This window comes from Phascolarctos cinereus, unplaced genomic scaffold (assembly GCF_003287225.1).
Source record: "Phascolarctos cinereus isolate Bilbo 61053 unplaced genomic scaffold, phaCin_HiC Scaffold_5;HRSCAF=322, whole genome shotgun sequence".
Classification (NCBI taxonomy): Eukaryota; Metazoa; Chordata; class Mammalia; order Diprotodontia; family Phascolarctidae; genus Phascolarctos; species Phascolarctos cinereus.
In genome coordinates this window covers 187,576,894-187,604,116 of record NW_027555958.1, presented here as the reverse complement: position 1 = coordinate 187,604,116, position 27,223 = coordinate 187,576,894, and the positions used below count along the sequence as shown (strand labels likewise).

The 27,223-nt window shown below is 37.3% G+C and overlaps 1 protein-coding gene across 2 annotated transcripts in view; it reads right to left on the bottom strand.

The window, feature by feature from the left end:
• The window catches only part of LCA5 (lebercilin LCA5), a 48,634-nt gene extending 21,756 nt beyond the window's left edge, over nucleotides 1-26,878 (bottom strand). Inside the window, exons 1-2 of one of the 2 annotated variants that reach the window (XM_020975512.2) lie at nucleotides 26,788-26,872; nucleotides 13,585-13,846 (exon numbers count right to left, since the gene is read on the bottom strand). In XM_020975512.2, coding sequence (XP_020831171.2) covers nucleotides 13,585-13,786 — 202 coding nt within the window. In that variant the 5' untranslated portion in view covers nucleotides 13,787-13,846; nucleotides 26,788-26,872. Of the gene's footprint in view, nucleotides 1-13,584; nucleotides 13,847-26,787 lie in introns of both variants that reach the window. The other variant, XM_078155275.1, reaches the window with a different exon arrangement.
• Between the last annotated feature and the right edge of the window lie 345 nt (nucleotides 26,879-27,223).

Here is a 27,223-nt window from a genome sequence, read left to right as displayed (position 1 = left end):
TTACTGGACCCTTTTTCCTAATTCTTCCCCTTTACCCTTATAATAGGGGCAGTTTGTAAAATGGCAATTACAGGAAAATAAAAAAACCCAAGAAAAATATAAAAACTTAAGTTTCCCTTAGTAATTTATACTAGAATGGGTGTGGTGGGGTCAGAACTAGTACACCCCAGCAGTAAAAATTTTTTGTGCATAGTACCATTGTGTATATTTACATATATATATGTGTGTGTGTGTATATATACATATATGTATATATACACATACACACATATACACACATATATGTATGTATATATACACACATATACACACACATATATATGTTACTATACAACTATGTACATTAAAAACATACAAAAAACAGAAAAAGGATAAGATAAAGATAGAGAATTTGACGCAGGAATCAATAGGGAGCCACTAGAGTTTACTGAATAGGAGAATGAACAAACATGGTCAGACCTATGCTTCTGAAAAATCACTTCGGAAGCTGTGTGGAGGACGGATTGGCAGGGAGAGACTTGAGGAAGGGAGACCACTTGGAAAGCGGTTAGAAAAGTCTACACCACATGTGATCAGGGCCTGAACCAGTGCGTAGTTTTTCCGTAGAGAGAAGCGGCAAGAGGCGCAGATATAGATTTGCCAACTGATTATATATGTGTGAGGTGAGGGCAAATGAGGGCCTGAGGATGAGACTGAGGTTGCTGTCTGAACAGGACTGCAGTGTCCTTCACAGAAAAAAGAGAAGTTCAGAAGAAAGCTGGATTTGGGGGGTAAAGACAGCCCTAAGATCTTTGAGGTATACTGCAGCCCATCCACACTGGCTCATCCTGTATGATTCATTGTCCCATCCAAAATGAAAAGGGAGAAGGGCAAGGAAGAGGTGTGCATAACTCATTAGGTCACTGCTCCAGAGCTAATACTCCAAACGGACACCTGGAGGGCAGTGAGTCTATAAGCTAGGTGCTGGAAGGTGTTGAGGAGTTAGTAGAATTTTTCAATGGTACCTGCTGCTGTGGGGGTTGGGGGGTAGGGATGGGGTCATAAGTATGTTAAAGCTTCTCAGAAGAGCTGATGAGGTATGCATAAGGGAGGGGACTGGAAACTTGCAACAGTGGAGGAAGATGTTGAGTGTATAATTTATGTGGTGATAAGAGAAGGCATGGTTGTATTGGAGACAAGCCCACTGACTGGAAGGGAGTGTAGGACTCAACTTCTCACTGCTGGAGATGAGTTGATCCCATGGGGTAAGACTAAGGCCTTGAACTTGGATCTAGGAAAGCCTGAATTCAAACCCTGACTCAGATACTTACTAGCTGTGTGGTCCTTGGCAAGTTATTTTACCTCACTTGGCCTCAGTTTTCTTATCTGTAAAATGGGAACATTAATAGTGTCTGGCTCATAAGGTTGGGTTGTTGTGAGGATCAAATAAGATAAATCATGATGAGATAATATATGCAAAATACTATTTGCTAGCACTAAATACTAGCTATTATTAGATAGTATAATTAGCTTATTAGTATCTAATAATATAACAATAAAGGAAATGTTCAACTCTTGGAAATATGTGGATTTCCTACTTGATACTTCTTTTTTTGGTTGGGAAACACTCCATACCCAAATTGTTATGTTTCACATATACATATACATACATGTATGTACATGTTTGAATTGTCCAGCACAGAAGGTAAGGTTTTGGAGTAATTTTACTGAATAGTAGGATAAGAACGGGCATCAAATCTCCATTTTCAATTATTTAGCTTGGGTAAAACTGAGTACAAAAAGGCCTTCAAACTTTTTCCCTCTTAGAAGAGAGGAAGAGAGACAGACACAGAGAGAGGGAGTGAGTGTATCTTTTAAAAAATGAACATGAAGATTTCTTCATTATAGAAAAAATTCTAGGTTTTCTTATGTATGGTTTACCAAATTTTGAGTGGTGAAATAGAAGATAAATGTTATTTATGATGGAAAGAGAAGGCAGAACAGCTATAGTGTATTTTACATGTATACGTGTATACAAATAATGTGGCTACATGTGGTTAAATGGAGAATACCAAAATATGAACTATAGCAAAACTACTATTCAATGTTGACATTTTTGGTTAAATAACCAATAGGAATGTTTAATGCTGACTATCTTTCTAGCAATTGTATTAAAATATTAAATTGTATCAAAAATATTAAAATATGCTTTTATTCCTAACCTTACTCAAAGTCAGTAATGTTGAATGTTAAAAAAAAGAATTATAGGCAACTAGGTGGAGCAGGAGATAGAGTACTGGGTCTGGAGTCAGGAAGTCCTGAGTTCAAATCTGCCCTTCGACACTTATTAGCTGTGTGACATTCGCAAGTCACTTAAACCCCTGTTTGCCTCAGTTTCCTCATCTGTAAAATGAGCTAGAGAAGGAAATGGCAAACCACCCCAGTCTCTTTGCCAAGAAAACCCCAAAGGGATCGTGAAGAGTCGGACACACCTGAAAACGGCTAAATAACAACAAACATACAAAAGAAAGAAATTGTTTTATGTCATGATATTCTTTCATTAGTTCAGATAACAGTGATTGCAATTAAACCAGGAGAAATTAACTTACTGTTATTTTAATAATTGATGGTTCCAAATGAATCAGTTTAGTTCTATCATTTGTTTTTAATTTAAGGGAAAATAACTAACCAGAGATTTCAAACCAGGAGAAAAGTACAAGTCAGAAAATAAAGAAAATCTCTCAAGTAAAGGTTATGTGAATAGCTTTCTCAACAATTTTTTGTTGTTTAGTCATTTCAGTTGTATCCAACTCTTCGTGACCCCTTTTGGGGTTTTTGTGGCAAAGATACTGGAATGGTTTCAATTAAAAATGTGAGATTTTATCATGGCTATAAATTCTGCTTCTTTAACTGGGGCAGTACTCAAAGCTGCATAGGAGGAAAACAAAGGAAAAGAAATGGTTGCCTTCAAATAAGGCTTTCCATGAGCAAGTTCATGAAGTTCAGCTTTGAAGTTCATATAAAATCATATGATCCCCAAAGTGGAACAGGCCTTAGTAATCATCCACTATAATCACCCTTACAACATAAATACCTAACCTCACTCAAAAATCTTCCAAAGCAGCCCATTCTGTTTTAGAACTGTTCTGCTGGTAAGGAAGTTTTTTTATATCATGTCAAAATTTGTGTTCCTAGTTTTTACCACTGGCCTAGCTTTGCCCTGTGGCCCAAAAGGAATAAGCATGATTCCTCTTCTACGTGATAACCTTTCAGCTGTTTGAAAACAAATTATGTTCTCTAGCTTTACTGGGATTCTTTCAACCAACAATTTTTTTCCAAACTGAAGTGATATTGAAGTTCAACATTCTTACAGAACTTTTAATACTGAAGTCATCAACTGTGATATCACTAATACATTACTGGTACTTCTGTTTGATATGAGAAATAAAAAGCCCATGAACAAATGTATAGAAATTATTTTTATTTAGGAAAATATATATACAATTTTGAGTCACAAAAAATCTCTAGTTATCATCATACTTAAGTATCTGGTTTATAAGTAACCTAAAGATCATCAATGAGATAACTCAATGTCCTCCTACTTCTAATCTATTACAAAAATTCATAATTTTTTAAAAACCACACTGGAATCCTACATTTAAGCAAAAACTCAGAATAATCTTATGTTATTTTTGTCAGTTAATCAACAAGCATTAAGTGCTTACTCTGTGCCAGGCCCTGTGCTAAGTGCTGGGAAAACACACACACACACACACACACACACACACACACACACACACACACACAACACACACAGAGACACACACACACACAAGGCAAAAAAACACTGTCCCTATCCTCAAGGACCTTCAACGACTATTGGAAATGCTACCAAATAACCTAAGTCTGATTTTTTAAAAACATGCTTTTTCCAGATAATTTTTCTTCCAAACTGAATGATCACACAAATAGCTTGCTTAATGAGGATGTGATGGTCCTATTAGTGTTTTATATTTGGGAACACTGGAAGTGATAGCTTACTTGTAAGATGCCTTACAATAATTTTAATATTCCTCTTAACTTATATAAGCCAATATCTTTGCCTTAAAGATTTAAAAGTATTTTTTAAAATTTTGTTTGTTTGTAAATATATTTACAATTTTGCTGGAACCATGGATCAGTTTTTAAGACTATGGATGTGGAAGATCACAAAATTTAGAACTAGTAGGATAAATACAGTCTGCAAATCAGAGATAGTTATAATCACTTTTTCATTTGTTCTATGCTTAATACCTGAAATAGGTTCATATATGTTTGTTTCATTGTCAGTCTTGGCTATCAACACTTTTGCTTTCTCTTCAAATTTCCCATAATGATTGCTGCCATTTAAAAAAAAAAGCACAATACAATTCATAGATTAAAAAATGCAAGCCTATATGTGGACACTGATTATTTTACATTCCCTATACTAAGAAAGACTAAGAATTATCTGCATCATGCTAATGCATTCAGTGTATACTACAGGTCCGTAATGAAAAATTTTTCATCACAAAACAGAATTAAACCAATGTTTGATGGTTTTCTCCATCAGCGGAATGCACATGTTAATATACAATCAACTGAGACAACAAGAGCTGACAGGTTTATTGCATGTGTCTAGCACCACTACAACTCTTTTTCTTCAAGAAATCTCTTTGGTTGCTCTGTGACAATACAAGGTTCTGTGAAACAAAAGTTTGAGAATAAAGTAAAAACTTTTTGTAGCCTGATCTTTGAGGTCTCTGAAAGCTGGTCCAATCTAAAGAATTACCATTCTTTATCATCTACTATTCACATACACGAACTCTATGTTCCAGTCACACCTGTCTACTCACCAACTCTCTAATACCTTATGTGAATAAACAGAAACACAGAATTATAGAAGGGACCAGAGGTCATCTTAGTTCAGTACATATATGAATGGGAAATCTCCTACACAATATCCTATACTGTAGTCATTCAACCACTCCTCAGAAACCTTCAGCAACAAGAACTCAATACCATGAAGAAAATCCACTTTTAGAAGAGATTTTAATTGTTGAAAATCTATTTTAATAATCAAGCTGATATCCACACCACAAGCTTCTATCTATTGTTCCCATTCTTCCCTCCAGGTCCAAGGAGAACAAATCCAATTCTTGAAGACAGTGTCCTGCCTAAGTTTTCATTTCTCCAGACCAACCGCCATTTTCTTCAACTTTATATTGCATAGTATTAAATCCTCTTATCATCACAGTCACTTTCCTCCAGAGATCAGGTCTTGGCAAGAATCTCCCTACAACATGTGTAGCCTTTCCTGGAGGATCTCTGGTGAAATGGAATCTACTAACTAATAACCAAGGCAGCCCATTACATGACAGTCCTTCACATACTTCTATCACCTCTCCTGATCCCCCAAGACTTATTTTCTCAAAGCACAACATCCTAAGTTCCTTCTAATGATCCCTCTATGGCAGGCAGGGCCTTGAAACCTTCACCAGCCTAGTCACCCTCCTCTGGAAACTATGCCAGCTTGATAATGTCATCTTTAAAAGTTGGCACCCAAAAATGAATAAAGTATACTAGATGTGATTAGCGGGGAGAACATAGGACTATTACTTCCCTTGGACTAGGCAATACTTCTTCATTAAGATTCCAAAAAAGAACAAGAACTAATTTGGCTGCACTGCAAACACTTACTGTACTCACTTCAGTTCACTCAAACCCTTGGAACTTTTCCCCCATGAACTATTATTTCTATCTTGTACTTGTGAAACTGATTTTACTGATCATTTATTTCCCTTTAGGAAATTTAATCTAATTTGTTTAAGTCTTATCGTTCTAGCATGTCAGGATCTTTTTGCATCTTGATTCTATAATTCAGTGTGTTAACTATATCCCTCCCAGCTTTGTGTATATTGCATTGATTAATTATGTCCACCCTGATCTATCATATGAAAAAAGAAAATGACGTTAGTCTGGCAGGAGTTGACAATTAAGTACTTATTCTGTATTGAGGCATTTTGCTAGGTGCTAGTGGTACCAAAGATAGAAATTAAGTTAGTCTGTTCTCTGTCTGGTGCCCTACATTGTATCTGCCACTTTCCATATACTGCCTCTTACTGTTATCCTTTTTTCTTGCTGGCAGAGAACTGTCTTATCATTTGTATTCCTTTCGTCACTCCCATAATGCCTAGCATACAGTAGTGCTCAAAAAATGTATCTGTTGTTTGATCAGTACTCTGTAAAATCAAGTCTTTTGAAAATTGCTATTTGGGGCACAGCCAAGATGGCAAGAGTGTTAAGAAGCAGTGTGGCAAGCTCTCTGTCACAAAATTCCTCCGAAAAGACCTAGAAAATGCACCAAACCGATATTGATGGAGAAATCCAGAAAAGGACACAGAGAGCCCAATTTTGCAGAGGAAGACAGAGAGGTCTTTAGATGCTAGGGAAGAGTAGGAACACTGCAGAGTGTTACTCTGGGAGAGGCTGTGCATATCAGCAAAAGGACATCCCAGACAATACATGGGTTCTACAAGACCCACGCTAGGCGTCAACTGGCAGCTTTGTTACCCATTACCTAGTTCCTGGTCACAGATCCAGAGTGGAGTAAGAAGGGGACTTTTTTAGAGAATAGTGCCTCCAGATAGGGAAGCCTTGGGCTGGTTATAGGGAAAGGAGAAAGTTCAAAAGCAAGCTGCAGAGGGCTGGATCAGACCCCAAGCTTAGATCCTGTTCTCACTTCCAGTATCTAGCTCAGCCTGCAGAGGAATAACCAAAGGAGAAGTTGCAGACCAAAAGACCTACACTTCTGTCAGAGCTTTCCAGCTGTGCGATAGGGGCTGGTCCAGCAGCAGTCTACTCTTCCGATGAACAAAATCCAGGTTAGGAACTTGCAGATCTCATACCAGAGGGCATGGATAGACTACTCTGGGAGCAACAAAAGCTTGCTGTTCCTAAGACCCTGGAATAATACAATACTCAATACCCCAAGAAAGAGACAACAGTACCAGCCTAGACCTTCCTTCCAGAAGTACCACAGAGTCCAGATCTAACAAGAAGTCCAAAATCAGGGAGTAGGCTGGAAGAATAAGCAAACAAAAAAGAACCCTAACTATATTCTATTTTGGTAGCAGGAATATTCAAGACACAAATGCAGAGGAGACACTATCTCCAAAACATCAACAAGCAATGCCTCAGAGAAAAACATAAGCTAGACTCAAACTCAACTAGAATTCTGAGAAGAAATAATTTTGAGTTTAAAATGTTCTTATAAATGGAATGAGAATGCTTTAGAGAAAAAATTGGAAAAGAAATGGAAGAATTGGAAAGAGAATTAACAACTAGACACAAGAGGTACAAAACCTTGCTCAAGCAACAAACTCTCTGAAAATTAAAATGACCAAATAAAAGCCAATGACTTCATGAAGCAACAAATATCAAAATAAAGTCAAAAGGCTGAAACAACAAAAAACAAAAACAAAAACAAAATCCCAAAAAACAACTGACTTTGAAAACAGCTCAAGGAGAAAAGAATAAGAATCAACAGACTATCTGAATCCCATGGCCAAAAGAAAGAAAGAAAAAAAAAAAAGAACCTAGACATCACATTTCAAGAAACCTTAAAAATAAACTGCCCACATTTCTTAGAATCAGAGAGAAATGGAATGAATCCACTAATTACTTCCTGAAAGAAACCCCAACACATAAACTCCCTAGAACATCATAGGGCTTCCAGGTCAAAGGAAAAAAAATTCTTATCAAAGTAGTGACCATCCAGTGTTCTAAAGAACAAATGATGAAACACCCTACCCATCATCTGGCAGAGTGGTGAAGGACTCAATGTAAAATGGGCCAAATTTTTTTTGGACGTGGATAATGTGGAAATTTACTTTGATTGATTAAAAATGTTTGATTTTGGTTTTGTTTTCCTTGCGTTCTTAATTAGGGTTAGGGGGTTGAGATGAAAGGATGTGAGGGCAGATTGTGGATGATTAAAACAAATTTTTTTTAAAATTGCTATTTGAATTATCTTGCCCAGAGAAGAGGTGAAAGGAGACCTAATTTCTATGTTCCAAATTTTAAAATCACTATTACTGTTCTCCTTCTAAGCTGAATTTCAAAGCAGACATAAGACTTAGGTATATAACAGGAAAATAATACCATGATTCCTATATGCTTTATTCCTTCCCAGATTATTTACTTGATGTACACATGACCTTACTTGATCTTCTACTATTTCAGTAGAATATATAATACTTTATTTACCTGTTATAGCTCTACTATAATTTTCTCATTAGTTTAGTTTATTTTATGGTATACTTGTCTACTTTACAGACTCTGGATTCAAGTGTTCCAGATTGGTGACATTTTCTTCCTAATTATTTCCTTCTGTTCCACTAGAACACAATCTCATTCAAAGACTAAATTCTATTTCTGGATTCTGGCTCTGACTCTCCTATGGACTGACTTATTGCATTATTTGGAATAAGTACTTTACCTAATTTATAAAATAAAAGGTCTTATAACTGAGAGAATTATTGCTATTCTTCATGGTAACTGAATTCTGTTATGCTTTTATTTTTAAAGGAATACAGTGGGTCATTAACAGAAAAGGGGAATGGTCAAATTATTAGAGTTTATTCACATCTTCATGACCCCATAAACTCACATGAGAACCATTTATACACACACACACACACACACACACACACACACACACACACACACGTGTATGTATATATGTGTATGCATATAGATATATACACACACACCCCACCTAAAGATAACTGGTTCCACAAAAATATGAAATTAGGTAAAATAATATTATAAGGGAACCACCACTTAGTTCTACAGAATAAATGCTCTAAATGTAAGATATATTCCTTGGTTACTGGAATTCAAACTATAAATGCTTAAATATTCTTAGATTTCATCTGATCTTTGGCTCAAGTAAGATAATGGATGTAAAGCACTTTACAAACTTTAAGGTACTATATAAAATGTCAGTTAGTTGGAAAGCATCACAGAGCAGACAGAGAGAGCCTAGGACTCAGAGTCAGGAAAACCTAAGTTCTCATACCAGCTCTCTGACTTGGTAAATCATTTAGCCTCTCTGACTTCAGATTCCTTGTCTATAAAAATAGCACCTACTTCATGGAGTTGTGAGGATCAAATGAAAATATGTATGAAAATGTATGTGAACCACTTTGCTAACATTAAAGAGCTATATGTAAACAGTTTTTTTTTAATTTTATAATGATGATATCAATGTTTTGCTTCCAAGCAGTCTATGACTTACAGTTACAGCTTGCATGTTCATACTACCTCTAACTGAACCCATAAGCACAACTCTGAGCAGCCCTTCTCTTCTCCAAATTTACTCCAATTTGGTTCATTCATGCCCCAGCCCATTCTAATGTACCCTTTTGAGCCCCTATTCACTTTTTTTTTTTAGGCAATTGGGGTTAAGTGACTTGCCCAGGGTCACACAGCTAGTAAGCATCAAGTATTTGGTCCAAGGCTGGATGAACTCGGGTCTTCCTGACTTCAGGGCCGGTGCTCTATCCACTATGCCACCCAGCTGCCCCAACCACTATTCACTTCTTAAACTCTGCTACATTAAACTTTTCAACCAATAATCCTTTCACCTCTTCTCTTTTTATTGAAACCTGGCTTTCCCTTGTACTCCAAGATCCTGTATTTTGAAATTCTACCCACCAACCATAGTCTCCTATCCTTCCAACTCTCCATTCCCTCACACTAAACCTGATTTCAACCTCCACTATTGTCTTCAAACATTATTGTCCCATTCTATCTCTCTTCCACTGCCTTTACTTATCTCCATATCCAGCTTTAAGTATATGATCCATTACCTTAAATATTTCACTAACTCAACACTCCAAATTCCCTCATACTTGTTATTTCAGACATATTGATTTTTTATTCCTGGGTAGATCTGATCTGATTTATCCAATGAACTCTGATGGAAAAAAGAATTTCATGAAATAAAGATCTACAATAAACTTATGATATGTAACTTGAGTTAAGTCATCAGTGGTGGTCAACAAATTTTCTATTCTTATATCTTATTCTTTGCAACAACTGTTCCAAATTGTTTCTTCTTATGTTCCAACCACAGTTCTGAACCTCACAGCTGATGACAGCCTTCTACTTTACTAAGACTGAGACCACCTGAAGAGAATTCCCTCAGTTTCTATACTCTACTCCTCAAAACTTCTCGGCACTATCATCTATTCTCCCTTCTTTGCCTCTTGTCACAAAGGAAAAGGTATTCCTATTCATCATTAAGGCTAATCTGTATGCCTGAGCACATACTGCTGCCTATCTTTTCCAAGACCTGGTACCAGCAATTATCCTTTTTCTTTCATATATCTTTAATCTCTCCCTCTCTACTAGCTTCTTCCCGTCTGCCTATACACAGGTTCCCCAATATTTAAAAAAAAAAAAACGACACAAAGCATCCCCTTATTCCATATATGACATCTGGTTAGCATCCTATCCCCTCTCTTTCTCTTTACTGCTAAACTTGTTGAATTATCCAAGTTCCCACTTCCTCAACCACTTTCTTTTATGCCCTTGCAGTCTGGTCTCCTCTCCCCACTACTTCCTGAAACTGCACTCTCAAGGGTAAACAATAAACTCTTAAGCACCAGAACCAGAAAGCACTTTCTTTGGTCCTCATTCTCTTTCACCTCTTTGCAGCATGTAGACACCTCTTCTTCTAAAGGTAGTGTCTTCTCCCTGGGTTCTGAGATACTTTCTTGAATGTCTTGTCTTAATACCCCATGTGTTCTTCCAGGCTTTTAAAAATCAGTAATCCCCAAGGCTCTGTCCTTATGTAATACTTTCTCTTGTTAGAGGCAGTGCCATGTAGTGGGGAAGAGTACTGCATGTGGAATCAGAATACCGAGGTTCAGATCCTTTCTAACATTATTAGCTCTGTGGCCATGACAAAGTCACTCAACCTCTCTGAGCCTTAGTTTACCTATCTGTAAAATGACAGCATCAGCTACAGCACCTATTTCACAGGATTGTTTGGAAGTTCAAAAGAGTACAGTGCTACATAAATAAATATCAGTCAACAAGCTTTTACTGAGTGCTCAGCATGTGCCACTTTTTATTATGATTAGTGTCAATCTTATTCTCACTGCTTCAACTATCATTTTTAAGCAGATGACTTCTAAATCTACCAGCCCCTTTCTTTCTCCTGAGCTCCTATCCTGCATTTTTCTACAGAGTATCTCTCTGTATTGGATGTCCTAATTTTCTTTTTGTTGAGGCAATAGGGGTTAAATGACTTGCCCCAGGGTCACACAGCTAGTAAGTGTCAAGGTCTGAGGCCACATTTGAACTGAAGTTCTCCTGACTCCAGGGCAGGTACTCTATACACTGCGCCATGTAGCTGTTAAATACAACATGTCCTCCAAGGTTCACTTCAGTTTTAAAATTCTGTGCCCCAAACTGAGTTTATTTTATCGTAAATCTGTTTCACACCACCCCCTACCACAATATTACTACTTCTGTTAGTGGTACTACCATTCCCAGCAGTACCACCCAGTATTCCTTGTTCAAAATGTTAGTGTTCCTCCGATTCTTCCATGCAAAATTAGTAAGGCCTGTTGATGACATGTCCACATCTTCTCTCTATTCCCACTGCCTCAACCTTAGCACAGGCTCTTATCACCATCTGCTGGTCCTATAACAGCAGGCTTCCCGGTCCCACTTCTTCCCAATACAATCCATTCTTCATCCTGTTGCTGATTCATCCTTTATCCTTCATGCTGATGCTCCTTAAATCTTCAGTGATTCCCTACTTCAAACTCCTTCACCTAGCATTCAAACACTCTACAATCTGGTACTCTACTTCCTTTTTTGTCACATATTCTCTACAATTTAGCCAAACCAGAAGATTCACTATATGTCCTGTGTGTCCCTGCCTACTCATCTCTTTGCTCATGCTGGTACTTACACCTACAATGTCCTCTCTCCGATTCTTTGACAAATGAGCAACTAACTATGCCTCCTTTAAAACTCAACTCAAAAGAGATCTCTGGCATGATTGTGCCTGATTCCATAATTTGAAATTACCTTGCCCCACCTCAGCAGCATCTAAAGCACTGGTTCTGCACCTCTTGAGTGTATTTATGTTATCCTGCATATTATCTGTATTTTATATCCATCTCTTAGACTATAGAGCAGCTAGGTGGCACAGTGGATAGAGTACTGGGCTTGGAATCAGGAAGATTATCTTTCTGAGTTCAACCTTGGTTTCAGACATTTACTAGCTGTGTGACCCTGGGCAAGTCACTTAACCCTGTTTGCCTCAGTTTTCTCATCTGTAAAATGAGCTGGAAAAGGAACTGGCAAACCACTCCAGAATTTTTTCCAAGAAAACCTCAAATGGGGTCACAAAGAGTCAGACACAACTGAAATGACGCAACAACAACAAATAGACACAAGCTCCAAAAGGGCAGGGACTAGCATCCTACTGAAATTTTCTATATCCCACATGACCTAGCATAATGCTCTGTCCACAGGAAGTACTTAACAAATATTTGTTGAACTTCAAGCCCATGTATGCCCCTCTATGTTTGTGGCAGGCCAGTATGTTTATCTCACTACAATCTGTACCCTCCCTAGCAGCTGATCACAAAACCTAAAGAAAATAAGACACCAAGAAGTATTCTCCCATTCACTGTTCCCACCCTACCACCTACAAATGTGTTATGTATATGGATGGATAGGGATAGAAGCTAATCATCATATGTGGTTTTTGCTTGTATTTACAGAACAGCAAGCATATAATGAGTTAATGTTTTATTGTATTATGTATTTCTTGTATTTGCATAGAAAATAAAATATTATTCCAGAAATATTTTCTAGCACTGTACCTTGAAACCAACATTATATTCAATCCAAAATAGATTACAAAAGACTTCTACAATCCCACTGTTAGACACACACACACGTAACATACATATGTAAAATATATATAAAATATATATATGTGTGTGTGTGTGTGTGTGTGTATATATATACACACACACACACATATATATATATATATGTACAAATTTAGAGCTGAGGCAAGCAACATAACAGCTTTCAGTAAGGTTTGAAAATTGCTCTTCATATATGTTAACTGCCTACTGGAGACCAAATCCTAATTGTAAGACATTAAACTTAGATTATCACAAAATAAATACCTACCTGCCAGAGTGTAATTTGTTAGCACTAAAAAGATACACATGTTTAAAAGTAATATCAAAATTTAACTCTCACTTAGCCATCCTTGATGCTGTACCTTAGGTACCTGTCTTGCCTATTCCTAGCCCCAGCTCTGAACCTCATCCATAGACATCTTTAAAAAGTAACCTTTATCCAACTTTCCTTGAAAATTAAAAATGGGCCTCAGACCAAACACTCGATACTTACTAGCTAGCTGTGTGACCCTAGGCAAGTCACGTAACCCCAACTGTCTTAAAAAAAAAAAAAAGAAAAAGAAAAGAAAAGAAAATTTAAAATGAACCTTTCTTTTTTTTTTTTAGTAGACCTTGCACCTACCTTGGTGTTGTACTTGACTATCTGAACTGTGTATCTTAGTACCTTTCTTCCTTACTGATGGAGTATGATAGGCCTTCTGGGCTGATGACAGGGTAGAAGCAAACGAACTTGGAAAATCATCTGAACAAAAGGTATCACTACATCGTTCTTGTTCTGAGTATCCGTCTTGATTGAAATCTGTGCTTCTTGCTCTTTCTCCCATTGTTTTGACATATAGTCTGTATTCACATAATTTCACGGATCCTTTTCTCCAGAAGTGTCCCTGATAATAGGGAAGGACATTTTAATAGTCTTCCAATTCTGGTGAAAATACTGTATTCTTTGTAATTCCTATTTTTCTCATATTCAAATCGCCCAAGTTTCATATTAGTAATCAATAATATTACTTAATAATACTTTCTTTTGTAGTTATGAAAGTTTTTTTTATAGAAAAACTAGTTTTCCTATAATAAAAGTTTTATGATAATAACAGAATAGTCTTAAAATACCCTACTTTTAGGTTTTATAAAGCTAATGCCAGTAAAGTGCTTTAAAGGAAAAACACAACCATATTCTGCTTTACTTTTTTTTTTAAATGGAGAAAATAGGGTATATAATCTGAACTAAATTTTCATATATAATGATTTACAATACTAGAGGAAAGAACAAAGTATATCACCACTGTCTGTAAGTCTATGCTACTTTGATATTGAACTCTGCAAAAAATCCAAATTCTCAATTACAGATAGTTCTCACTTTATATAAATTCACATTAAGCAAACTCAACATTCCATAAAGAATTCTGAAAGAAATCCTCATGAGGATATGACTGAACTGCTAACTGCAAAGACTATAGAAGAAGAAAGGGAAGCTTCAGAAGGCAAGGTTGAATCAAAAAGGTTCACAATGAAACAATTAGCAGAAGCATTTCATCATTTGAGTGAATTTTTTTTCCTTACATTGAAAAGATGGATCCAAATACTTCAAAATTTTTAAAAGTTAAAAGATGACTTGAGGATAATTTTTCTTGCTATTGTTGGATACACAAGGAAAAACTATTCTTGGATGCACATGGAATAAGAGAGCCACTGTCTAAACATCTCTCGATAGTTTCATTAAAAAAAAAAGTTGCCCAGCCAATCACCAGTGATAAAGGTTAGGTACAGTGGGGTAAGGAAGGGATAACATACTGCACACCTATGTTAACTTTACTGTATAGTACTTTACATACTTTAACGTTAACTTTACCTTTCATTTCATAAACCTGTTTATTATCATGGTACAATATTTAATATGTCTGCATTTTAGCATATTATATGACTTATGCAAAGCCTTTATTTGGTGTATATATGCCTTTGTAATATAAGCTAAGTTTAGTGAGTGGGTAGGGGCAAATTTTACATTATGTTAAAACTGCTTTAGGTAGAAGTCTGCAGAATAGTCCATTTATGTAAAGAGATAACTGTATATTAGGACATTAAACATGTTCAGTGAACTTTAGCATAATGAAAGGCACCGTAATAGACTGCCAAGTGAATAATGTAATTATAAACAATCAAAATAGAACACAAATAGTATTGTGTAAAAAGTTATGTACAATAAAAATTCTCTATATCTCTGGGCACATAAGAATAGCATACGTGAGATAAGCACTACCTTAGATTTTTATTGATGAAAATGTTGTAATATATAAAATTATTGAAGTTAGATCTATATACTATTTAAATGCTATCAATAGAAATAAAAACTCATTCATGGTTCATTTCTACATGAAATCATCTTTGACTCCAATAAATTCCACAAATATACAGCAAACTGACAGACTCAATCATGGACGATTGTACATAGATACTAAACTTTCTTTAGTCTGGATGTGCGTGTGCCCGCGCATGCACGTGTGTTTTGTTTGTTTGTCCAGACCTTTGACTTCATTGGTATAATGCAGATCATTGACTGCTCTGGAAAACTTAAAAGACTAAAGACGTTAACATAAAAAAAGCATCCATGGATTTTATGAATATATATATAGAAAGAAAAAGCAACTGTGAAAAAGCAACAACTTGTTTTTAAAGCGTTTTAATAATAATAACTAACTACTTATACTATAGCATACGTAAGAAACAAACTGGGAAAATTCTCAAATATATTTTGAATATATATTGGAATATATATTGAAATGGATATTTCTTGCCAAATACTTGTAGGATGAGTTTAAAAACTGATTATTCATTAGATGCTTAATTTTATCTGAACATACAGGGAGCAGCAGTCCCTATTACTTGTTCTAGCAGGGTTCAGGCTGAGCCCTAAAGCAGAAAATAGCTATTATAAATCTTTCACGTGGCATGCTACAAGTATCATGTAAATATAAAATCTTTTAAAATAATTTTGAAAATTATACTGAGCACTTTTACATAAGAAATTACTGGCCAAAAACTCATGCAGTAGTAAATTCAAGGATTGCCTTTTGAGGGGCAGCTAGGTGGCACAGTGATAGAGCACCGGCCCTGAAGTCAGGACTACCTGAGTTCAAATCTGGCCTCAGACCAAAAACTTGACACTTACTAGCTATGTGACCCTGGGCAAGTCACTTAACCCCAACTGCCAAAAAAAAAAGATTGCCTTTTGAAATTTGGGGACCTTGTTTCATTTTTTTCCCCCATCTCCCATTAATTCCCTAACTTACATTAATGTTATGAAAGATAACTTTCCTTACAAACAAAACCTACAGGGAAAAAATGAAAATATAACATTTTCTTATATTTGGTGACAATTATGAGTACTTAAAAAACTACTATTTTCAAACTAGTCCTACAATTGTGATCTCATATCAAGTCAACTGAAAATACCTATTAAGAATGAACCCCCGTCTCTTTTGAAAGATAAATCCAACATAAATTCTTAATATAAAAATCTTTATTTTAAAAATCTATGCCATCATTAGAATGTACTTATCAGACCACTCTACAATTTCTCCTCAAGAGTTACTGTGACCGACTTCCACTTCTGGGAGCCAAGATGGTGGAGTAAAAAGGTAGTTGCTTTCACCCTCCCCTATCAACCTCTGAAAACCCAGAAAATATCACCCCAGAAAAAAAAACCTTGGAACAGCTGAAGTAGGAGAAAGACTGGGAACATCAGTGCAGCAGCCCAGCAAACGGGTCTCCCAGTGCCTCAGCAAAAATAAGGGAAGCAGCACTACAAAGGATAAGCACCCTGCAGCATTCATCTGAAAGGAGCTGAAGAAAGCAACCTAAGTCTTCCTAAAGTCCCAGCCTTGCTGATTCCAACCCAACACCAGGTAAGCTGTCAGAACCCTACAGCCTCCAACTATCAACCAGGAGGAGATTCTGAAGCCCAGGTGTACAGCAGGCAAACACCCATACCTGGACCTCCGAGTGCCTCAGTGAGGATGGAGAAACCAGTAGAAGCCAGCTCAGAAAACCACCAGGTGCCTCAGCACTCTACCTCAAAGGAATCTCCCAGTGCATTAGCAGAAAGGAGGGAGGCAGCATTACAAGGGGCCCCAGGCAGATAAACACCCTGCAGCACCCATCTAAAAGGAGCTGAAGAAAGCTAAGGAAAGGAAAAGCAGGCAACCTAGAATTGCCTGAAAGTTCCAGCCTTGCTGATTCCAGCCCAACACCAGGTAAGCTGCCAAAACCCTACAGCCTCCAATTGCCAACATAAGAGGCCCCAGCACACAAAGCCAGTGACCAAGACCTAGGCTCCCAACACAAGAAGCTTGGGTCAGTGCCCTCTGTTCCCCAGCAGGAGAGCTCAATCTCTTTAAAGGCCAGGGAATAAAGAAAGCATGAGTAAAAAGAAACACACCATAGAGTCACATTATGAGAAGAGTGAAGATCAAGACAGAAATTCTGAAGAGGACAACATTGTCAACAAACCCACATCTGCAACATCAAAAGGGAATATGAACTGGTCCAAAGCCCAAAAATCCTTCTTAGAAGAGCTCAAGAAGGATTTTAAAAGTCTAATGAGAGAGGTAGAAGAGTCCTTAAAAAATACAATTGGCCAAATTGGAAAAAAAGTACACTGAAGAAAACAAGTCCCTAAAAAACACAATTGGCCAACTGAAGAAGGAAGTACAAAAACTTACAGAAGAAAACAATCTGTTAAAAACTAGAATTGGACAAATGGAAACTAATGACTCTATGAGAGTGCAAGAATCAGTCAAATAGAAACAAAAAAAGGAAAAAATAGATGAAAACATAAAATACTTCATTGGTAAAACAACCAATCTGGAAAATCAATCCAGGAGAGACAATTTAAAAATCATTGGATTACCTGAAAATCATGACAAAAAAAAGAACCTGGACAGTATCTTTTAGGAAATCATAAAGCAAAACTGCCTGGAAGTCCTAGAACCAGAAGGTAAAATAACCACAGAAAGAATACACTGCTCACCACCTGAAAGAGATCCCAAATTGATAACACCAAGGAATATAATAGCAAAATTCCAAAATTACCAGATGAAAGAGAAGGCGCTGCAAGCAACCATAAAGAAACAATTTAAAATTCATGGAACCACAGTCAGGATTACACAGGACCTTGCAGCTTCTACATTAAAAGACCCCAGGGCATGGTACATGATATTCCATAAGGCAAAGAAGCTTGGATTGCAAGGGAGGAGATGGATATTCAACAAAATAGGGGACTTCCAAACCTTCCTCATAAAAAGACCCGAGCTCAACAAAAAAAATTGATCTTCAAGTACAAGATTCAAGAAAGACATAAAAAGGTAAATGGGGCAGAAAGATACAAAATGTTGTTAATAAGGGCGGACTGTTTATATCCCTACAAGGGAAGATGACACTTGCAACTCCTGAGAACTGTATTGTTATTATACCATGTTAAAGGAGTATATATAAAGAGGGTGGATATTAGTTGACTTTGACGTAATGATAAAAAAAAAAAACTAATCAAGTGGGTTAAATGAATCCAAGTAAGTGGATTAGTCTGATCTTAGAAAATGTACTGAGAAAGGAAGAGGAAGACAAGGGTAAATTACATTACAGGAAAAGACACAAAATCCTATTATAGCAGAGGGAAAGAAGGGAGGGAAGAAGCAGTCAGGGCAAAGAGGAAGAAAAGGAAAGGGATAATAGAAGGGAGGAGAGACTGAAGGAGGCAGTGGTCAAAAGCAAAACACTAATGAGGGGGAGAAAGGAGAAAGGAGAAAGAAAAGCATAAATGGGGAAAAAAGAATGGAGAAAAAGATAGATAGTAATCATAACTGTGAAATTTGAATCACTATCTCTTTTTTTCTCTTCTCCTCCCACTGGTTTTAATTTTTACTTACAACTTCACTAATGTGAAAATATGTTTAATAGGAATGTAAATGTATAGCCTACATCAGATTGTGCGCCATCTTGGGGAGGGTGGTGGGGAGGAAGTTGGAGAAAAATTTTAAACTCGAAAGCATATGGAAGTGATTGTTGATAAATCAAAATAAATTAATAAAATAAATTTTTTAAAAAGAAGGAAAAAAAAAGTTACTGTGAGCAAAGAATTCATCTGGTGATGAGATTTTCCAAATTAGCTATGCTGGTACTTAGGGTCAACAGCTATTCAGCCTTCCTTTGGGCCTATAATCAAAACCTATTTAGATTAGTAGAAAATTCCAGAGCTTATACCTTACTAGTACAACCCTCAAAGACGTTCACATCAAGATGGAATGCAACATTAGAGAAGAGAAATTTGCATGTGACTAAAATATTTACTTTGAAAATATTAGCCTCTGGTTTAGAAAATGCAAATAGACACTAAAAGTTATTTCCTAAAAATCTACTTTTTAATTTTAAGAGGCAGTAATATTCAAATAAATTGACAAGGGCTTTTGGAGCCTCTCTTAAATCCAAAAAGGGAAAAAGTTAGAAAGTCGACTTTTATTTTACCTTTCTCCTGTGGTCTATACAGAAACTTACTTAAAAGGACTTTTTTTCATGTTGGTTTAAAAGAGGTTCCCTACCTTTTTTGCATCAAGTATGCTTTTTGGCAGTCTGAAGATTATGGACCCCTCAGAATGTTTTAATGTTTTTTAAATACATAAAATGAAATGTAAGGGATTACAAAGCGAACCAATTATACTGAAATACAATTATGAAAACATTTTTAAAAAATTCACTGCGAACTCCTAGTTCAAAACAATTCAGGTCGTTATAGCACTTCCATTATGTCTGGGTAGATCATCCCTGGTTGGTATTCTCGGTTATCTTTTTTTTTCCCCTTTTATATCATTCTTTTACTCTCCAATTTGATTTTTTTTTCTCTTTTAATTTAATGCTAACCCATTTTAAAGGTCTGCCAGTAGTTCATAAATGAAGTGCAGCACATGACAAAATATGTTGCTGACCCTCCCATAAGGTTTTTTTTTACTACAATAATTTCTTTTTTTATTAAATTAGTCATAGTAAGTTTAGTCACTGGCAAATGAAATAGCAAAACCAAATTATTTCTTTTCTATGATCTTTAAGCAACATTTAAAAAAATTAATGTTTAGGCTAAAAAAAAAATCCAATGTACAAATACAATGGATCTGTGATCCAAATGCTAATACCTACATGCACAAGTAAGAGGAGCTAAAACAAAAGGCTCACACTGGCCTGGGAGGTTGGGATACAGCAAATGAAATTTTGGAATATAATCTGTCTGTAGTTTGATCACCATTCATAAAGTAGAACCCCTTTATAACACTAGAGTTAAGAGACTGCTTACCATCATAACTCTAGTGTTAAGAAACAGGACTACTATCATTTCATATCTGGCTTTAATTACAGACTTCTGTTTTAAGGGATATGAGTTGACCTAGGTCAGCCAAGGCAATTTTTTAGGAACATATAATCTTATAATCAACACAACTTTTTAATTAGCTAAGCAACTGTTCCTTAAAAATACAGAATCACTGACACTAATGGGGTTTAATTTCTGATCTCCCCCTACTTTATGGTTCAGATACCTCAGAAATAGACAACCAAATACTTCACACACACATACTGTGTAATAACGAGCTGTCAGAATTCTACTGTACTTTTGTTTTTGACCTCATAGAGGAAAATTTTCCAGGTTGCCATATCACTAGTAACAGAGGATATGTAGGTAATTCACTGTTTTAAAGTTGCTATGTAATATTCTACACCGGAATAAATATTTTATCAAAGAATCCAAATGTAAACTAATGATTTACACAAATGTTAGTATAATAACACAAATGAACAACACAAAGAAATCCTAATGTGAAATCTGCCTAGCACTAAACAACAGAATGTTAGAAAATAACTGATGGCCACTCATATTAAAACAATATTGTCTCCTAAATATGCTTTATACATAAAGGTCTTTTTTCTTTTTTTTTTTTTTGGCTAGGCAATGGGGTTAAGTGATTCGCCCAGGGTCACAAAGCTAGTGAGTATTATGTGTCTGAGGTCGGATTTGAACTCAGGTCTTTCTGACTCCAGGGCCAATGCTCTATCTATTGCACCACCTAGCTGCCCCTATAAAGGTCTTTTTAATGAAAAGGAGAAAGGAAAAAAAAATCTCCCCAATCTTATTCTTATTCCAAGTCTCATTTTTCTCTATAGCTTGCATGGAGATAAAAGATACACACACACACACACACACACACACACACGCACACACATGCACAGGCTCTCAGCAGCTCCATTATCTAATTCTAAGTTAAATATTAGCCTAAACAGATCATTACCAAACAATTAGTTTAAAAAAAATTATTCCCTTAAAAAACGTATAATCACTGATCCCAATCAGATTTAATCCGATCTTAGCCCTCTCACAATCCTTCCTGTCAGATATATTAAAGTTACCCTGATAATCACAGGTACACTCCCTTCCAAAATAATTTCCCCCCAAATATCTACAGCTCATTTATCACATTTAATATGGAAGGAAGAGCACCAGACTGGAATAAGGAGAAATGGATTCAAATAATGGCCCTGATCCTTATAAGTTGTATCATCTTAGGCAAGTCATTTAACCTCTTTAAGTCTCAGTTTCCTTATCTGTAAGATGGGGGACAATAAAGACACACTATATAGCTCACAGGGTAGTTATGAGGAATACACTATATAAACTGTAAAGCACTGCATTAATATAATAAATATAAAGCTAGAATCATATTCTATCTCCTACACTTATACATGTCATCTCATTACCTGAGAATACTATTTTTCACTGAACAAATTAAAGACAATTAAAATTACCTCGAATCCCATTTTATTATTAAAAAAACCATGCAATTCCCTATGTAACTTTTTAAAAACATTTCTTTATTATGAACTTAATTATGAAAAACACAAAGAACAAAAGAGACTGTATCTAAAATTGTAAGAAGTGTTTGCTTTTGAAAAGCAAATATTAAATTTAACAAGGTATTAACAAAATTACGCTGTTTGTTTCTGTCCTCTTGAATTTTTTTTTGCTTTTTTTTGTACTTGACCCTAGGCAAGTCACTTAACCCTGTTTGCTTCAGCTTCCCCAATCTGTAAAATGAGCTGGAGAAGTAAATTGGCAAACCATTCCAGTATCTTTGCCAAGAAAATTCCAAATGCGGTCACAAAGAGTGGACAAGACTGAAAACGACTTTAAGGAAAATAATTGCCTTTGTCACTTCTAACTGAAACTCTTCTAGTCAAACGAAACATTAATATATCCATGACGTCTGAAGATATCTCATATGCACCTCTAAAGTCTATCATCTCTCTGATAACACTTCATGTAATTTTAAGAACACACTTCCCTTCTTTAAAAGGCCCCCAAAGTGCATGCACTTTCTTGTATGCTATGATATATCACTAAACCCAGACTGGATGAAATTTTCTAAATCAGACTGTCAGTCCCCATTATATACTTATCAATATAGCTATACCTAACAAAGTCAGAATCACAGAATTTGATAATTGGAAGTGATCTCAGAGATCACCAAGTACAACCTTTTATATAAACTGAAATCCTATCTATATCCCAAACAACTAGTTAAGCACCTTAAGCGAAGGAGAATCCAGGACTGCTTGAAGCTGTCCATTTTACTTTTGGATAGCTCTAATTGTTACTGACTCAGGAGCTAATTCCCTATCACATTCACTTATTGTTCCTGGCTCTACCCCTAGCCCCAAACATAATAAGTCCTACTCTTCTTCTATAGGATAACCTTTCAAATATCCTAAGTCTTCACTATTCCAGCCTAAACATGAAGTGTTATCATTCAGTTCCCTATACTAGTTGCTACCCTCTGTCAATGTCTCTTCTGAAATGTGATATAGCTTGTTAGTGTCCTCTCAGGAAGTGGTACCTAGAACTGTACATAATATTCCAAATGCAGCTGGGCTCACATTTGGAAGGAAGAAGACAACAATATCATCTCTCTTGCTAGGGATACTTAACCAAACTGTGTTTTTAGCTAACAGATCACTGCCAACTCTCTCCACTCAGAAGCTTGGTTTCAGCTCTCATAACCTCTTACTCGGACTATTGCAATAGCTTCCTAATCAGCCTCCCTGCCTCCAATCTTTCCCTTCTCCAGTCCATCCTTTACAAACATGTGAAACCAGTATTTCTAAAGTATAGTTCTAACCATGCCACTTTCCTGCCCAATAAGCTTCATGGCTCCATAGTGCCTCTGGGATAAAAAATAAAATCTCCTCTTTGACACTTAAAATCCATCCCCAAACTTTCATTCCATGCTACTCACATCTCACCTTCCCTCCTACAATCTATGTTTCAGCCAAACTGGATTATTTGCCATTCCTCATATATAATATACTGCATCTGCTGTACCTTTGTATAGTTCCTGTAATGCTCTCCCTCTCCATTCAAAACTTCTGTATTTATTTTTATTTATCTCTGTACATGCATCCTCTTCCTCTGCTTCCCAACAGAATGTAATCTCTTTGAGGCAAGACAGTTTTCATTTTCTTTATACACATGTGGTCTAACAGTACCTGGCACATAGCAGATACTTGCTTATTTATTCAACTGAACAAAGCCCTATAGTCCTATAGTCCATTAAAATCCTAGGTTCTTTCTGAGCTATTTTTGAACCATGTTCCCCATCCCATACTTGTGCAACTCATCTTTTGAATACAAGTGCACATTCATATTTATCCCTTTAATTAATGAGACACCATGGGACAGCGGAAAGAGTACTGAGTTTAGAGACAAAGCCTACACTCAACTCCCATCTCTACCAATTAAAGGGACCTTTTAGTTGTGTACTTTTCTGGGTTTCAGTTTCCTTATCTGTAAAATTAGGTGACTGGATTAAATTCATAGTGTCAAACTAAAATAGAAACACATCCCTGTTGGCAGCATACTGACTTAGAAAATCACAAATTAACACTATATTGTATTTATTTATTTTGTTAAGCATTTCCCAAAGACATTTTAGTCTGATTCAGACTCATTAGGGAGTTTTGCTGGCTAATCACACACAGTTTGACACCTCTGGGCTAGATGATCTATAAAGATCTATCTCCCTTCTGGTTTTAAATCTATGATTTCCCCTCTTTGCTAAAATTTCATCTTAGCAGCTTTAGACACACTCTAGCCAAGTAAGATTTTTGCGGCTTTCAATAACTTCATGCAATCATTAGCTACTCTCCTAATTTCAGGATCATCTACAAGTTTGATTATGTATGCCCAGACATCTTCATCTAAATTAAACATCAAAATATTGATCAGTAGAGCACCAAGGAGGGAGCCATATAGATCCATTAATTAATACTCTGCTTTCAGTTAATCAACCAGAAAATAATCTATCTAACCATACTATCATGTAATATGCCTCATCTATTCTCCTTGCCTATAAGGATATCATGAGCTTACTGAAATTTATGAAGACTATATCTAGCAACTGCTGAAAAAAGGAAATGAAAATTAGTTGAATATAATTTTTAATGAATCAATGCTGGCTCTTCCTTTCCTAAATAGCTCAATTCTAGAATTTCCAAAGAATAATAATAATAGCTCACATTAAATAATTTATTAACATTTAAAAGTACTTTCCTCATAACCCTGTGAGACAGAGCAAATAACGCCATTTTATGAGGTGTTAATGGAGGGTCAGAAAAGTTAAATAACCCATATTTTCAAGTATCTTCTTAAGCCCTTTGTTAAAGTTAGAAGGGCTTAAGTTTCCACAGGTAGAACAAAGCAGAGATTTAAAGAACAGCTCCAGGAGTAGTACACTGTAGGTGGGTTCGGGCTTAGCCAATAAAAAGTAAGTTGATGGTTCCATAAAGACCCCAAAATCAAGATAAGGGTCAAACCAGCTCAGACCAGTTAGGGTCAACCTGAGGACACCTGAAAAATGTTAGTGCGCCTGCTTAATGAGCTTCATTACTATTATCTGAAACACCCCGCATAAAATTAAAGCCTCATTAACGAGTCATGGGACATATGACCAAGGGAGGGGGAACATACCTGAGCATATCAAGGGGAAACACGTAAGGAAAGGTGTAACCTGGGAAGCGATGGACCAATCCAGGCCTGGGAGGTTTCCGGGCGAATTCAACTGCATAAAAGCACACTTGCCCTTGCACTCAGGGCCCACCTCTCCTGAAGAGGGGTGGAGCCCGCTTCTGGCCAGAAACATCTAAATCCTCTGGACTTTCTCTGTAATAAATTTTCTTGATACTAAATTTTTGGTGTCAAGCCTATTTCTAACACCTTTCTGAAACTTATCATTTGTCTCCAGTTATGTATCATTTCCCCTGTTCTTGACAACTTCTCAAAAAATAATCTGTTCCCACATTCTCAAGTACTAAACTTAATTGTAATGTTCCTCTTAAACATCCTATTCCTAAATAGTCCTCTTATTGATTAGAAGCAAAATCAAGAATGTAAAAATGTAGGCTCCTAGAGGGCAGAAGCTACAGAGGCTGCAAAGGTTTTGTATCACAGGACAGTGCCTGGCACATAAAAGGTACTTAATATGTGCTTAATGATTGAAAGAAAATTTCAATTCCAAAGAAGTTTCATAATTTATTTTTTAAAGTTATCACCACATAATTACCTACAAAAAACAGGACTCCACCTCCATTATATTCATTTGCATTCAAGAACCAAAAAAGGGAGGGGAGAGGAGGGAGAAGACAGTCCATAAATTCTCTTTACATGAATCTTGAATCCTCTAATTTTGAGAGCACATCAATTTATTCCTGATAGGCACAACCTTCAAATTCTCCCAACCCCTTAGTTCATCGGATCTCCCATTTTACTGATGAGGAAACAAGCTGACCCTAGAAAGATTAAGAGATTTGCCCAGAGTTAGGCAGCTAGTAATTAATGGTGTAAAGGTAGATTTGAATCCAGGTCTTCCTGACTCCAAAATTCCAGGGCCCACTGTGGTGTCTTGTTTGTATCTATATTCCAGTACAGTGCTTCCTGATACAAAAGAGACACAACATAAGATTTTTGATTGGTCTCAGGATTCTGAAAACATAGACTATTTGGAATCATAAAGCATGACCCTCTCTAAAAAGTTCCTTTCCACTCTGACCAACTGCCCCAGCCTCCGCCTTCTATTTCAATCCTACTATCACTTCCAGGGTCCCTTTAATAAATATAAGATCGTAGATTAAGAGACGGAAGGAACCACAAGGCTCCTATGGTTCAAATCTGCATATTCTTAGACACACACACTCACTCACTCTCTCTCTCTCTCTCTCTCTCTCTCTCTCTCTCTCTCTCTCTCTCTCTCTCTCTCTCTCTCTCTCTCTCTCTCTCTCTCTCTTTACAGATGAGGAAACCAAGTCTCAAAGAAGGAAGGTGGCCTACTGCAGGTCACGGGGTACTGGAGACAAGAGTCAGGACTCAAACTCTCGTATCCTTTCAGAGTTGGGCTCCCCATTGCCGTTCTCCAGCCTCCAACCCTTTCCCCTACTAATCTTCCCTCCTCACCACCCCATCTGTTCCCAGGCCTGGACTCACCCACTTCACAGGGGCCACGAACCCCTCCCACCAGGAGGGCCACACCCCCCTCAGAAGTCACCTCCCCCACCCAGAGGGCCTTATCCTCCCTACTCCAGCAAGAGGGCCTCACATCCCCTCGGCAAGGTGTCGCGCCCCGACTTTGACAGGGCCACCCCCCCCCCGCCATCTGCAAGGCCCTCTACACTGGGGGATCTCGACACCCCTTCCCCGCCCCCCACCCCACCCCTCTAGTCCTCTTAGTCTCCAGGCCTCCCTCACCAAATCTGGCCGGTCTTCTCCACCTTCCTCTCCGCTAAGGAGCCTCCCAGCCCTAGATCTCCGCGTCGGCCCACCAATGGGCAGACGCCCGAGGGCGGTGGGGGACTCCCTCCCCGAGAGGGTGCGGGGCTGGCTATGGGCTGCGGTTGCCAGGTTGCGTTGTGTTTGAACCCGGAGCCGGGGGCGGGGACGAGGGCGGGGGAGGAGGCTCTTGGGGCAGCGACTTGGGCTCCAGGGTAACGGAGGCGGGGGCCCAGACTGCACTGCGGTACAGCCCCGGCCAATGGCGCCGCTTCTCCGACTCCCATTGGGTGGTGCTAGCGGCCTGTCCTTCCTATTGGCTCAGGCCCTAGTGGATGACGCGGAGGGGGCGGAACTATTGCAGGTGAGGGTCTGGCATTGGCTGGCTGCCAGGGCTCTGTGCAGAGAATGTCAA